At 45.9% G+C, this 12,155-nt stretch overlaps 1 protein-coding gene across 4 annotated transcripts; it reads right to left on the reverse strand.

Annotated features, from left to right (window-relative positions):
* Window positions 1-3,161: 3,161 nt before the first annotated feature.
* On the reverse strand, window positions 3,162-12,015 carry vcpip1 (valosin containing protein (p97)/p47 complex interacting protein 1). Of its 4 annotated transcripts, none has more exons than XM_071540248.1 (4): window positions 9,234-12,015; window positions 6,517-6,603; window positions 5,691-6,328; window positions 5,511-5,600 (listed from the first exon to the last, which is right to left on the reverse strand). In XM_071540248.1, exons 1-4 carry the CDS (start codon window positions 11,878-11,880, stop codon window positions 5,511-5,513), a joined length of 3,462 nt encoding a protein of 1,153 aa, XP_071396349.1. In that variant the 5' UTR covers window positions 11,881-12,015. The 4 variants fall into 4 exon arrangements, with proteins under 4 accessions (XP_071396346.1, XP_071396349.1, XP_071396347.1 ...); XM_071540246.1 differs by having other exon boundaries at window positions 5,688-6,328; XM_071540249.1 differs by having other exon boundaries at window positions 5,511-5,594; window positions 5,703-6,328; window positions 9,234-11,906.
* Window positions 12,016-12,155: the final 140 nt, after the last annotated feature.

Raw genomic sequence — 12,155 nt, forward strand, 5'->3', positions numbered from 1 at the left:
ACTGTTGTAACCCTAATAAGGTAAATCATAATAATAGTCTACAGTGGTTCTTTTTTCTCCTTTTATTACCAGTGTATCTTATAAGTATACAACAATAATAATAATAATAATAATAATAATAATAGTTTTAGTAGTGATGTAACAATAACTATAGCAACTAAAAGGGCACTCTGAGAACGCAGACCTCCGCCAAGGTTTGTGCTATTATTGCTTGTTTGTGAGCCGGATCCGCTCCAAAATCTAATGGGTTCTTCCTTGGCCCATGCTACACCCTTCCACGAAGTTTCATGAAAATCGGCCCAGTAGTTAACAGACAAACAAACAAACAAACAAACAAACAAACGGCACCAAAAACATAACCTCCTTGGTGGAGGTAATATTATTTATATATGTAATGATCCAAATAACATTCCAGAACTGTCTGTGGCTAAGTTGAAATGTATTAATAATTAAATATGTGATAGACCTTACAAGATCAATTCAACACAATAAACTCAATGTACACTTTCATGGACAGCATGAAGGAAGCAGAGTTAACAGACTTACCCTTGTTGTACGATGCAATTTTCCTCTTTATTTTTCACAGCGTTATATATAGTGTTCACCTGCCCAGGATTCTGGGAAATGACTGCTGCACCTGTCAGTCAGCAGGTTCATTAATGGTTGTAAACCAATAAATGACAGGTGTTGTCCTCAGACGAGATGCAGATCTGAGTCTTATCTCTGATCGTCTAACCAGCAGACCGACCTGCTTACTGCTGACCAAGGTTTTCTCCTGTTTTGTCCCACTGACTCCTATTGTTAGAGAAAGCACCAACATACTAATACTAATACTAATACTAATACTAATACTAATAATAGTCTTCGGTCTTCTACTGGAAGTTGCCCTGTATTCAACAAAAAAGAAAAAAATCTAAATTTGAAGGAAATTTGTGCATAGGCAGCATGAAGGAGTTTATATGTAATCATGTCAGGGTGAAGTAGTAGGCTAGTAGTATTAGATTACATTTAGATTCCATATTTGTACTTCAATTACATTTTGATTACATTTAGATAACATTTCTGTGGTGCAATTACTTTTTAGTTACATTTAGATTACATTTTTGAAGTTCAATTATATTTTAATGACATTTAGATGATTTAGATTTAGTTCATATTACTTGTAGATTACATTTCGATGAAATTTTATGTGTCAGAAACAGTCGGCCTGCAGCTGTCCCTCCAGATGTCGACATCCCTAACAGCCTCATCACAGTTTTCCTGAGTGGAACCTGAGGCTGCTGAGCTGCTGCCTCCTCCCTGCAACCACAGGTCCACAGAGTCTCCATTTCTTCCGATGAACGTTTAAAAGAGACTGCAAAGCCTCCTGTTGCTGAGTCAGGTTCTGTTCTCACCCAACAGATTAACAGTGACAGTCACTACAAAGAACAGTTACAGTGAACCACGCTGTCCTCTTCACCTAAGAATATTTTTATGTACAATTAGCATTTAATTTTATTCTCATCTGAGCTTTCATGGTAAATTTGTCCAACTTGAAAAACAAACTTTTCCTGTGGTGAAAAGTTCACAGCCAGTGACATCATCAGGGTCTGTGGCTTCATATCAGATGCTTTTGGCTAAAGTTCCAGTTCCAGACATCCAGGGTTAAACCGCTCTGTTAATCTGTAACTTTGGATAAGGAAACACTGCATGAAACTGTCAGCAGCCGGTCCACAAAGAAATCTATTCACTAATTTCTGCCACTTTCACTCTTCTACCTGCAGAGCAAACTGACACACCGCATCCACCTGCAGTCAATATTCTGGAGAGACTTCCCATGGAATAAGTGTGTGTGTGTGTGTGCGTGTGTGCACTCACTTGTCAGGAGACAACACTCTAAATATCTTCAAAGACAATGTCCCCAAATTAAATGATTATACTAAAGGTCCCATATTACTACATTTTCAGATGTTACATTTCTCAACCAGTGGAAGAAGTCTTCGAAAATCCATGTTATAAATTGTTAGTTGAGTAATCTAGATGACTAGATGCCTAGAAGTATACAACTTTACGTCAATTTCTATCCAAATATGATCAAAGATGTTTAAAGGACAAGTTCATAGATTTAGTTCCTCTATGTAATTCCTCTCTTCCTCCTGTAGTTCTTGGACCCACAGACAGTATTGTCTGTAGTTGTTGGACCCACAGACAGTATTGTCTCCAGTCAGCTGTCAGATGAAGCAGCGAGCTCCGCTGCCTCTTGCTGCAACAATGAGTCCAAACAGGGTTTTCTATTGCCTGAAGATACAATCAGAAATCAGAAAGTCAGAAATATTAGATGTAATAAATTTCCATGCATCCACAGTTGAAGGGTTTGCCTCGTTTTACCTGGCAATTTATTTTATTTGTGTTGCCTTGTCTGTTATTTATTCCATTTGTTGGATCCTCAATTTTTTTTTATCACTGCTCTGTTGTTTTCATTGATGCCTTTTGTTCAATCTTTTCTTTTGATTTTTAAGCACTTTGTAACTCTGGTTTAAATGGTGCTATATAAAGAAAGATTATTATTATTATTATTGAACCTTATTATGACAGTGCTGACCTGACCAACCCAGTCTCTGCAGCCCCACTGGGAGAAAAGCTGCTGTTTTGTGCTGTAGTTTTCAGTGAAAACCCAGTCCTAAAACAGTGTTTTATCTTCAACCTTACAGTGCCATCTAGTGGCAGACTAGAGGAACACAACAGGTTTCCTCCCTGAGGGAAAATAGGAGAATCAGTCTCTTTCTGGGAATCAATTTCTCTGCTGTGATTCACCTGGTTTATTCTCTTTTCTCTGCAGCACTTTGAGAATTGTTTTCATAATGAAGAGTGTTAGAAATAAAATGCATTATTCCTATTCCTTCAGACCAGATCATTTTTTTAACCATTATAATTCACACTGGGAGCTGCTCAGCGCAACCACAGCCCTCTGCTGGACCAGGTGGGGGCTTAACGCCTTGCTCAAAGGAACATTAATAACAGCTGAAGTTAGTGATTTACTTCCCCTGGTGCGGGGATTCGAGCCAGTGATCTCCTGGTCACAGGCCGGATGGGAATTAAACCGACGTACAGTAACGTACAGGATGAAGACGTTAGTGACCACAACGTACAAAACAAGTGAAGGAAGTCATTTTATTGTTGGGTTGAAAATTCATCACACATGCAAACAGCAATGTTGAAGCCGTGGTATCATCAATATTTTATTAGCAAACAAGAGAAAAGTTAACAAAAAAAAAAAAAATGAAGGAACTGAACAATCTGTGTTTCTGTACAGGTCAAAGTATACTACAATATATACTATTATACAACTGGATTACAATACATGTCATTAGTACAGCAGTCAAAGAAAACAAACTTCAAGTCTGTTGTAGCAGTGTCGTCTGTGAGGAAACTAACATTTCCTTTTGATTTGTCCTCCGACCGACCGACCGGTTTACTGACTGACTGGTTTACTGACTGACTGACTGATGAGACCGGAGACTAGATTCAGGTACGGCTAGTATGGATCTGCTATGCTAACATTCCCTCTTTTTCTCAAAGTGCTAAGTCTTAGATTTTGTTCACTTGAATGAAGAAATAAACCTTAGAAGAGTTGAAGAAGAAAAAATACCTGTGATTCACATTTTGAGACAGGTACAAACAGAACTGGGATTCGTTTTTTTTTTGTTTTTTTTTGCCAAAATCAGAAAACCTGTCCACTGTCGGTAAAATGGAGGGATTTGAAGGTAAAACGGAGGGATTTGAAAGTAAAACTGAAGGATTTGAAGGTAAAACTGAGGGATTTGAAAGTAAAACTGAAGGATTTGAAGGTAAAAGTGGGGGATTTGAAAGTAAAACTGAAGGATTTGAAGATTAAACTGGGGGATTTTAAGGTAAAGCTGATGAAGTTGAAGGTGAAACTGAAGGATTTGAAGGTAAAACTGAGGGATTTGAAGGTGAAACTGAGGGATTTGAAGGTAAAACTGATGAAGTTGAAGGTAAGACTGAGGGATTTGAAGGTGAAACAGAGATTTGAAGGTAAAACGAAGGGATTTTAAGGCTGTAACGCTGACGATGGCGGTGTCCAACAATACCATGTCATTCAAGAGCAACGTGGAGATTTTTCTTGTGTTGGCAACAGAAGTGTAAACTGACCGGAGCTTCTACTTCTCAACAGTCACTTGAACCTAGTTCTAATCCAGGGCCTCTGCCTCCAAACAGCCAACCCCACTGTGCTTCAGATTAAACTCTGAATTAACAAAAAAAATCAAGAGCTACTGTCTGTTTCTGTCCATTTCTGAGTGTCACAGTTGATGACTTGTTACTGACTAGTAACCAGGCTGAAAAGACTCAACAGGACCGGGAGAAGGAGACAAGTTTTCTGTTTGGCCTTTTGGGAAATCAAATCCAGAAATCTCTCCACTGTAAAGCTACAGACTTCGCTAGATTAATCTGATAGATAATACAGACAAAGCCCAGGTTAACTGTCCTCTGCAGCAGCGCCCCCAGGTGGTGAAGCTGTACACCGACATGGCGGGACGGTTCTCCCTCCTGGCTGCTGCTCAGGTGTTTCTTGTTGCAGGTTTTTGGAAGTTCAATGGAGATTTTGCATAGGACAGAAGTCTGCAGGCCTGTGGAGGAGGAGAAGGCTTCAAGGCCCCGGGTGTTTTCTTTACCAGCCGTCAGACCTACATGCTGCTTATCAATTGGAACAGTAACTTTATCTTGTTTTATCTTTGGCCATATTCTAGTTTTTATGGGTGGATTTCAAGCATAAAGCAACTATTGAATCAATGAGCCGATACATGACAGTAAGAACACAAGAAACCTCATGAGGCTTGAACAGGTATTTTCAAGAGAAATCACTCATAAACAATATAATTCTCTTTTTTTTCAATTAAATAATTTCCATTGGCTATAGGTTTTTAATGGCATTCCCGTAAATTACATTTTTAGTAATATTTTATGTAATTTTTCAAACCAAAGGAATAGCAAAATGGGAATATTAAATGGCTACTCTGAGAGGTGATGCTGGGTGTGAGGGAGCTTCTTCTTCCTCCAAGGAAAAAAACATTGCGGGGGCAAAGGTCACGAAGTAAAGAAATGGAGCCAGCTTTCTGCCTGCAGTCGTCAGACAATATGGCGGAGAAGCAGATGATGTGATGAAGGCGTTGATGCTTACGGAGGCTGGTGCACTTCATAGTGTGCACTTGATGGAAGCATGTTTGCTGAACATTACATTGCCGGCGTGGGGGGAGTGGGGGGGGCTCATCTCTCTCTATGCCTTAAGACTCAGAGGATTCTTCTATCTACAGGAATGCGTTTCACACATGAATCAAGCCCCGGCTTCCTGCTCGGCCCTCGCAGCGTGTTTCTTAGAGCGATAAGATGAGACGGTCGACCTTCTCTTTAGTCATGCAGTAAAGACAACAAAACACAATGAAGACCAAAGCTTTTGGATCCGACCTGAGGCATTACGCAGAGATGCCGGCCAGGTAGGGGGAGGGGGTGGATCAGGAGTGATCCATGGGCTCGGCGGTGCTGCTCTGCCCGGCTTCCTGACTCTCCATCTCCTCTGGGTCCTCCGACCCCGTCGCCTTCCTCTCCGGTTTGCTGGCCACCGTCGAGCCGGAGGCCGCTACGTCCATAGATGAAGGCACCTGGTGGCCTACGGTAGGGGAGGACTGGGCCACGCCTGTCTTAGCCCCGCCTGTCCGCTCCCTCGTGGCCCCGCCCCCTCCGGACGCCATGCTCTGCTGCTCCCTCAGGTGGCGCTCCATGGAGGCCTGGATGGAGGAAACCATCTCCTGCAGCTTCCTCCTCTGCTGCTCCATCAGGCCGGGGTCCAGGCTGCGGCCGTCCTTCATGGTGACGAAGCCCGGCGCCATGCGCACCAGCTCCCGGGTGGCGTCCTCGGGGATATCCGACAGGTCGGGGGGGCCTCGGGACACGCTGGCGCTCAGGTCCACGCCGCTGCTGTGCTGGCGGGTGATGGGCCGGTGTTCGGGAGGGGAGGAGCCTCCAGCGCTGCCCAGGGAGTGACCTTTACCCTGGAAGGCGGTGACGCTCTGGAGCTGTTCCTTCTTGCGGACCACGCCGCCGCTGCCCAGCCGCAGCACGCCGTGGGACGGGCTCCCCTCACGGCTCCCCCTGGTGGCCGCCTCAGAGCGGAGTTGGGCCAGCGCCTCCTTCACCAGCTCCTCCACGTCGGGGCCCACGGGGAAATGACCGGCGGCGTCCACGCAAAGCTCCAGACGCTCCTCCGCCGCGTTGTACACAAACGTCTTCCCCGTCAGGTGAGGCAGGGTGCAGTGCTTCCCATCCATCAATCCTGAAGGAAGTTAGGATTATTAAGTACTTTTAAATACTATTCAACACAATATTAGGATTACTAACAATTATGAGATTCATGAAAGAGGTTAAGGTAATCAAATATTATGTAAGTTAAGGTTACCAAATATTGTAAGGGAGGTCAGAGAACTGCCACCTCACAAGGAAATTCACAGGAAAAGAGCTTACCCATATCTTTCTTCACAATGTTGTAGAAGACGCCGCCTTGCTGGAATAAGTGTGGCAGTTTCTTTGCATAGGACCAAACATCCTCACCTGGAAAGGAGAGAAAGGAAAAGTTTAGGGGGGAAACAGCACAGAAATTAAAAGGCTGAGTGGAGGCGACACCAAACCCACCGCAAGGTTGAAACGTGTTAATCTTCCACGTCCTGTTAGGAGACTCAAGTATTTTTCCTCATGTTGGTAATTCAGTCTAACCACTTTTACAGGGTCCCAACAATTTTTTGCTAATTAAATTCTTTGACTTTTCTTTCTTGACAGCATCCATGTTTGACTGAAAACTCTTCACTGGTTGAAACCAATCCTCAGGATATTTCCTAAAACCTTGTGCATAAATGTCATTTCCCAGAACTTGCAGGTTTGGAAAACACATTGACTTCTATGGGTACCTTGGTTTTAGAAGAAGAACCTCTTTTTTGTTTTGAAACTAATGTGTGAATGATTAATGTCACTGTGGAGACAATAAAAGTACAGTGAAAATGAACTGAGAGTAGAGAGAGCTAGGCGGCCTGGGGTCAAATCTGCCATGTCACCACTGGAAATTCAAATATCCTCAAATCCTTCTGTACAGACAAACGTAACAAAATGAGATCTCCACCATCTGAAAAAAGTGACACCTACTCTGACAAAATGACTGAAAGCACAAAGTTAAAACGATGATGAATGTAGTTTTGAAAGGATAGCAGGTCACTCACTTTTACTGACTGGATAACAAAATGTAGCCCTCTCAGAGAGTCTTTTCTTAGCCTAAAATTACTTAGCAAGGAGTCCTAGCTTAGGAGTGACTTAGGAAAGTTGTCAGAGCGACTCTGAGCGTGGAATGGACAAGAACTTTTATGTTAGTGAGGAGGTGTGGTTGACCCCGTTGCTAGGTGTGATGCTCTCTTTTGGACGCTGTCATTGGTTGATCAAGAAAAATCAACGCGCCTCTTTTTGTCATCCAGAATGCACACAAGGAAACAATTTACTCGATATTAACGCGTGGTTTGCTTATACTATCAAAAATTACCAAAAAAAATAGAGCTCATTGGACAAAATCTTTGAAAACCATACGAACCATACTTTTTAATACTTGCACGGTCCTCACAGGTTGACGCATTCTGTCTTTATTTGGGTGAATGCGGTAATGTTATTATACTTTACTAATTTGATGTTAAGATTTGGTGAAAATGACTCAAGACTCAGTAGTATTAGTATAATTTATAGACTATATTGGCAAGCCTATATGAATAGGATTTTTGAACAAGAGTGTATTGCAGATGATGCGGACATGTGTCCCATCAGTGATCAGACAATACAGAGAAAACTCACTATATCCATAGCTGCTGTTCTGTTGCTGCACAGTGCGACCGGCCAGTGGGAATTAAACAGCTGCATCACAATATGAGTCTGAAGGAGCTGTGATTGTTTGTGTGATTATTCTACTATGTGGTTGAATAAACCTAAATCATCACTGCTGCACTGTTTGGCTGTTGCTAAATATCTTAACATTGTGATAACTTTCATAATAATAATAAGGATAATAATGATAATAGCATTAATGCGTCTTTTCTGCATCTTTCAGCCATTTCCTCCTCTCCTTGAGAAACTCCTCAGCTCCTAAAAGTCCTCCTCTCTACTCTTAACAGTTTTCCCCCTTAGGAGCTCTCTTCAGGGCTAAGATGCTTTGTGAATAGCTTTTATCTTAACTAGGATTAGTCTTACTTTTAAGGGGAAATTCTTAGAAAACGTCATCACTCTCAGAGTTTTCTTAGAATTTCACCACTAGGACCAACTCTTAGTACTAGGAGGCTTTGTGGATACGGCCCCTGGAGTTCAAAGTGCAGATAAAACATTCTGCACATCGACTGACACTCTTACTCATCCTTTGTCATACAGACTATTGGCTGGCGTATCTGTTTATCTGAACATTCTACAGCGTTATAGCCTGCTGAACGCAGCCCTGACCTTTGACCCTGTTGGCAGGTGAGAGAGGGCGAGATGCCTACATCAGCACATTCAGAGTCCGACCCCACGGTCCAACACACACAAACTGTCTTTCTGGTGGTTTGTGCGGGGCAAATGATCAAAACGCTTCAGTAGCTCATTTCATAAAGGAGAACAGTAATTATCCGACAGGCTGGACTGGGATCCGGCTGGCGAGCTCAACCAGCCGGTAACTCAATACCTGCAGTTTGTTATTCACCCTGCCTCCTGTAACCAATCCAAAACCAGCATGCATGTATGCCGTGCACCTGGATAGATCTGGGATTAGATCAGATGGAGGCTTCTCTGACCAATCACTCTCTGGGATACCGGTTGTTACCGGCCTCGTGTTTTCTGGGTACAAGTGTCTAAAAGCGTCATATTGATTCTGAGGGATAAGAAGTTGGGAGAACCGGCCTGAGTCTGTAGCAGCAGAGCAGGCTAAATGTTCATCAAGAAACTCTAATTACAAACACAAGGCTAAAATCAAATAGCTGTGTTCCTAAACTTTGAGACACGACTGCCTGTATAATTTGACTCAGCCTACCTGCCTAAAAACCTCTTTGTAACAGTTCTGCAGCTCAGCCGGCGGGCTCAACTCTCAGTTTTGCCGGCAGTAGAAAGCGTTTCATTAAAACACAAAGGAGCAGAGTAAACCTCGGCGGAGGCGGCCTACATGTCAAACTCTTCAGTATTCTTACCCATCAAGGTTGCTAGGAGACAGAGGGAGGACATCTCAAGGTCGATGCTGTCCTGGAGTTCGCGGCTGCTCATCCTGCCTGACGTCACAGCGTCCTCGCTCTTCACGGAGTGCAGGGACGAATGGGAGCTGGAGGCCCGGGGTATGGAGGCCGGGGTCTTGTCCTCGGGGCCCCGCAGTATCTCCACCGTCACCCTGTCGCCGTGCTGCAGTGCCACCGGCTCGTTCTCCTCCCCGTCCTTTGGCGGGACGAGCTCTTTGGGCGGGAAGCCATAGCGGATGCACTGCTGCGCCGGCGGCACGGAGAACTGGTTGGCGATGCTCCTCTGGAGCTCCGAGAAGGTAGTCTGGGCCTGCAGGGTCAGCATGGCCTGCCTACCGTCGCTGGTGGTGACACGGATCTTCTTCTCCTTATTGGACGAGGGCGAGGAGGTGGATTTGGTGGGCGTCGCCGGAGCAGAGGAGGAGGACGTTTCTGGAGATCCACCAGGGGAAGATGTCCGACCGTGCCCCTTCTGCTCTTGCTTCAGCCTGTCGGTCCTTCGCTTCTGGGTGACGAAGGCCTGCTCACTGATGCTCTGCTGGAGGCTGCGCTCCGCTTTGCTCATGGTCAGCTCTTCTTTGTGAAGAGTCTTTGCTTTCTGACCGGTCAGGATGATCTTGGTGGGCGGCTGCGGGTCCGTGGCCTGCAGAGTCTCCGTAGCGTCAGTGAGCCTTTGGGCGTGGGCCCCGTCGATGGACACCGGGTTATATTCGTCCGGGTTCTTCTTAGCGGTGTGATGCAAGATGGTGTTGACCACCTTCTGCACCAGGATCTCACTGCCAAACTCCCCCGGGAAGTGCTTGGTGACCAGCTTCATTGCCACATCGTAGACGTTGCTGTTCAAAGCTGCGTCGGTCTCGTACTGGAACCAGTACACCGTCTCCCGCACCACCCGCCCTCCCCACTCCAGAGTGATGGGGAAAGCCTCGGGGAGGTTGTCGTACTCTTTTCCTTCCCAGAAATGCTTAAAGCCACATCCGCATTTTCCGCCCTGGGAGCGGGTGTTGGTTCTGTCTCCGTCCAGGTACACCACCGACCCGTTGCCGTGGATGTGGCGGACCGAGGTGCCGTGACACCAGTTACAGGTGTTGAGGGAGCTGAGCTTGTAGTCTGGGACGAGGACGTCTCTCTGAGGGTCGTAAGAGCAGACCAGGTTGTTTAGCGGGAAGCTGTAGTTCTTGTCCGGTCGTAGCTGACCGTGAGTTGACTTGGCCAGGTTGTACAGCTTGCCACCGGGGGCCAGCCATTCCCCCAGTACGTGGAGTTCGGAGAGGGCGCCGCAGATCAGACAGCGGTGCAGCCGGTTCTCCATCACTGACTTCTTGGCCGCCTCTGTCACCTCCTCGGGCTGGACGCCGATCACCCCGGTCCTTCTGTAGACGTACTGGTGCACGTCGGCCACCAGGGAGGGGTGGATGCCGTGCTTCTCCATGAAGACCTCCTCCATGGCGTTGACTAACCTCATCAGGTACTTGTCCTGCAGGCTACGGTCGCCACCAATCACACAGCTCCCATCCGTTTCCAGCTTGATGTACTTCCTGATGAGCTCCTGAGGAACGCCCCAGGCCTTCGGGAGGAGCCGGGCCGGCAGCTTGGGGAGCACGGTGTTCTTAATTCCCACCAGAGGGATGTAGTGGTTGCGGCCGGAGCTGCTCCAGGCGATGCAGATGGGCTTGTTGAGCTTCCCGTCTTTCCCTTTGCACTGCTCCTCGGGCACCAGCCCAGGCAGGAAGGTGGCTGAATAATCCCCAGAGCTCCTCATTCCGCTCAGGGAATCCAACAGGATTATGGGTCGGTGGAGCACGTTGGCCAGGCCAAATATGTGGATGTTTCGTAGTCCAAGTGGTACGCCTTCGGGCGGGATAAACAGAGGGTCACATTCATTGATGATGTCTTCCCATTCAGCTGCGTCAATAAAATCCTGAAAGAGGGCCTTGTAGCGGTCCAGGTTCTGTTTGAAGTTTTGTTTCAGGTTTTCTCTCAGGGCGTGCCAGAACAGTTCTCTGCCCACCAACGCCCTCGACACGGCGTGGACCAGGCAGTGTCCGTCTCCGTCTACGTGAACGGGGATGAGACATTCTCTGTTGCTGTTGGCTTTCTTGACCTCCTCCAGAGTGTCGTGGAGGTATATGAGGCTGCCTGACCTGTCCTTGCCATAACCAACGGTGGACACATGATCCGGTTCAATTAGAAAAGCCCTGTCCCCTAGGAGTGAGCAGTCAAACATCTCACCTTGATTCATTTCTCTCAGCAGCTTGGCTTTGCCGGTTTGTTTATCCATTCCGTATCTGGTGAGAACTGGAGACAGAAGCTTGCAGTGGTAATTAGAAAGCCCCATTACCTTCACCAGCTCGGTTCCTTTCTTCGGGGCTCCGGTGACACCGAGCAGGGCGTTTCTTAGAAGATTGTGAAGCACCACATCTGGATCAGTTACTTCTTCGACGTTTAAAAGGTTCTTCTGTTCGTGGCGCTGGCCACATTCTGTGCATTCAATGCTAATGGAGCCATAAGCAGGGAAGAATAGCCTCGCCTGGCATTTCGGGTCTGGGCAGGTACCAGACAAAATACGCTTGTCCTTTTTCTTCGAGCTTTGCAGCAGCGACATTTCGGATGATAAAGCTGTACTGTCTGTCAGGTTCACAAAATCATGATAGTTAGACTCCGGGCGGGCTGTCAAATGCGCTTCTCGTAACGTTAGTTATTTGCTAGAATAACAGAAGAACAACACGGAAGCGGTCGGTTTTTTCTTTACCGACTGGCTGTTGCAAAACGTAACCGACGTAATGACGTCACATTATGGGACTTGTAGTTGTGCTGTATATTTCCGTTTTACTGTTATCATAAATAAGAGTAAAAACGATTCTTTTCTTTTTGAGTTCA

Source organism: Centroberyx affinis, unplaced genomic scaffold (assembly GCF_046629955.1).
Source record: "Centroberyx affinis isolate AG114_WGS23_722 - 3 ecotype Tasmania unplaced genomic scaffold, CSIRO-AGI_Caff_v1 ptg003589l_1, whole genome shotgun sequence".
Classification (NCBI taxonomy): domain Eukaryota; kingdom Metazoa; phylum Chordata; class Actinopteri; order Beryciformes; family Berycidae; genus Centroberyx; species Centroberyx affinis.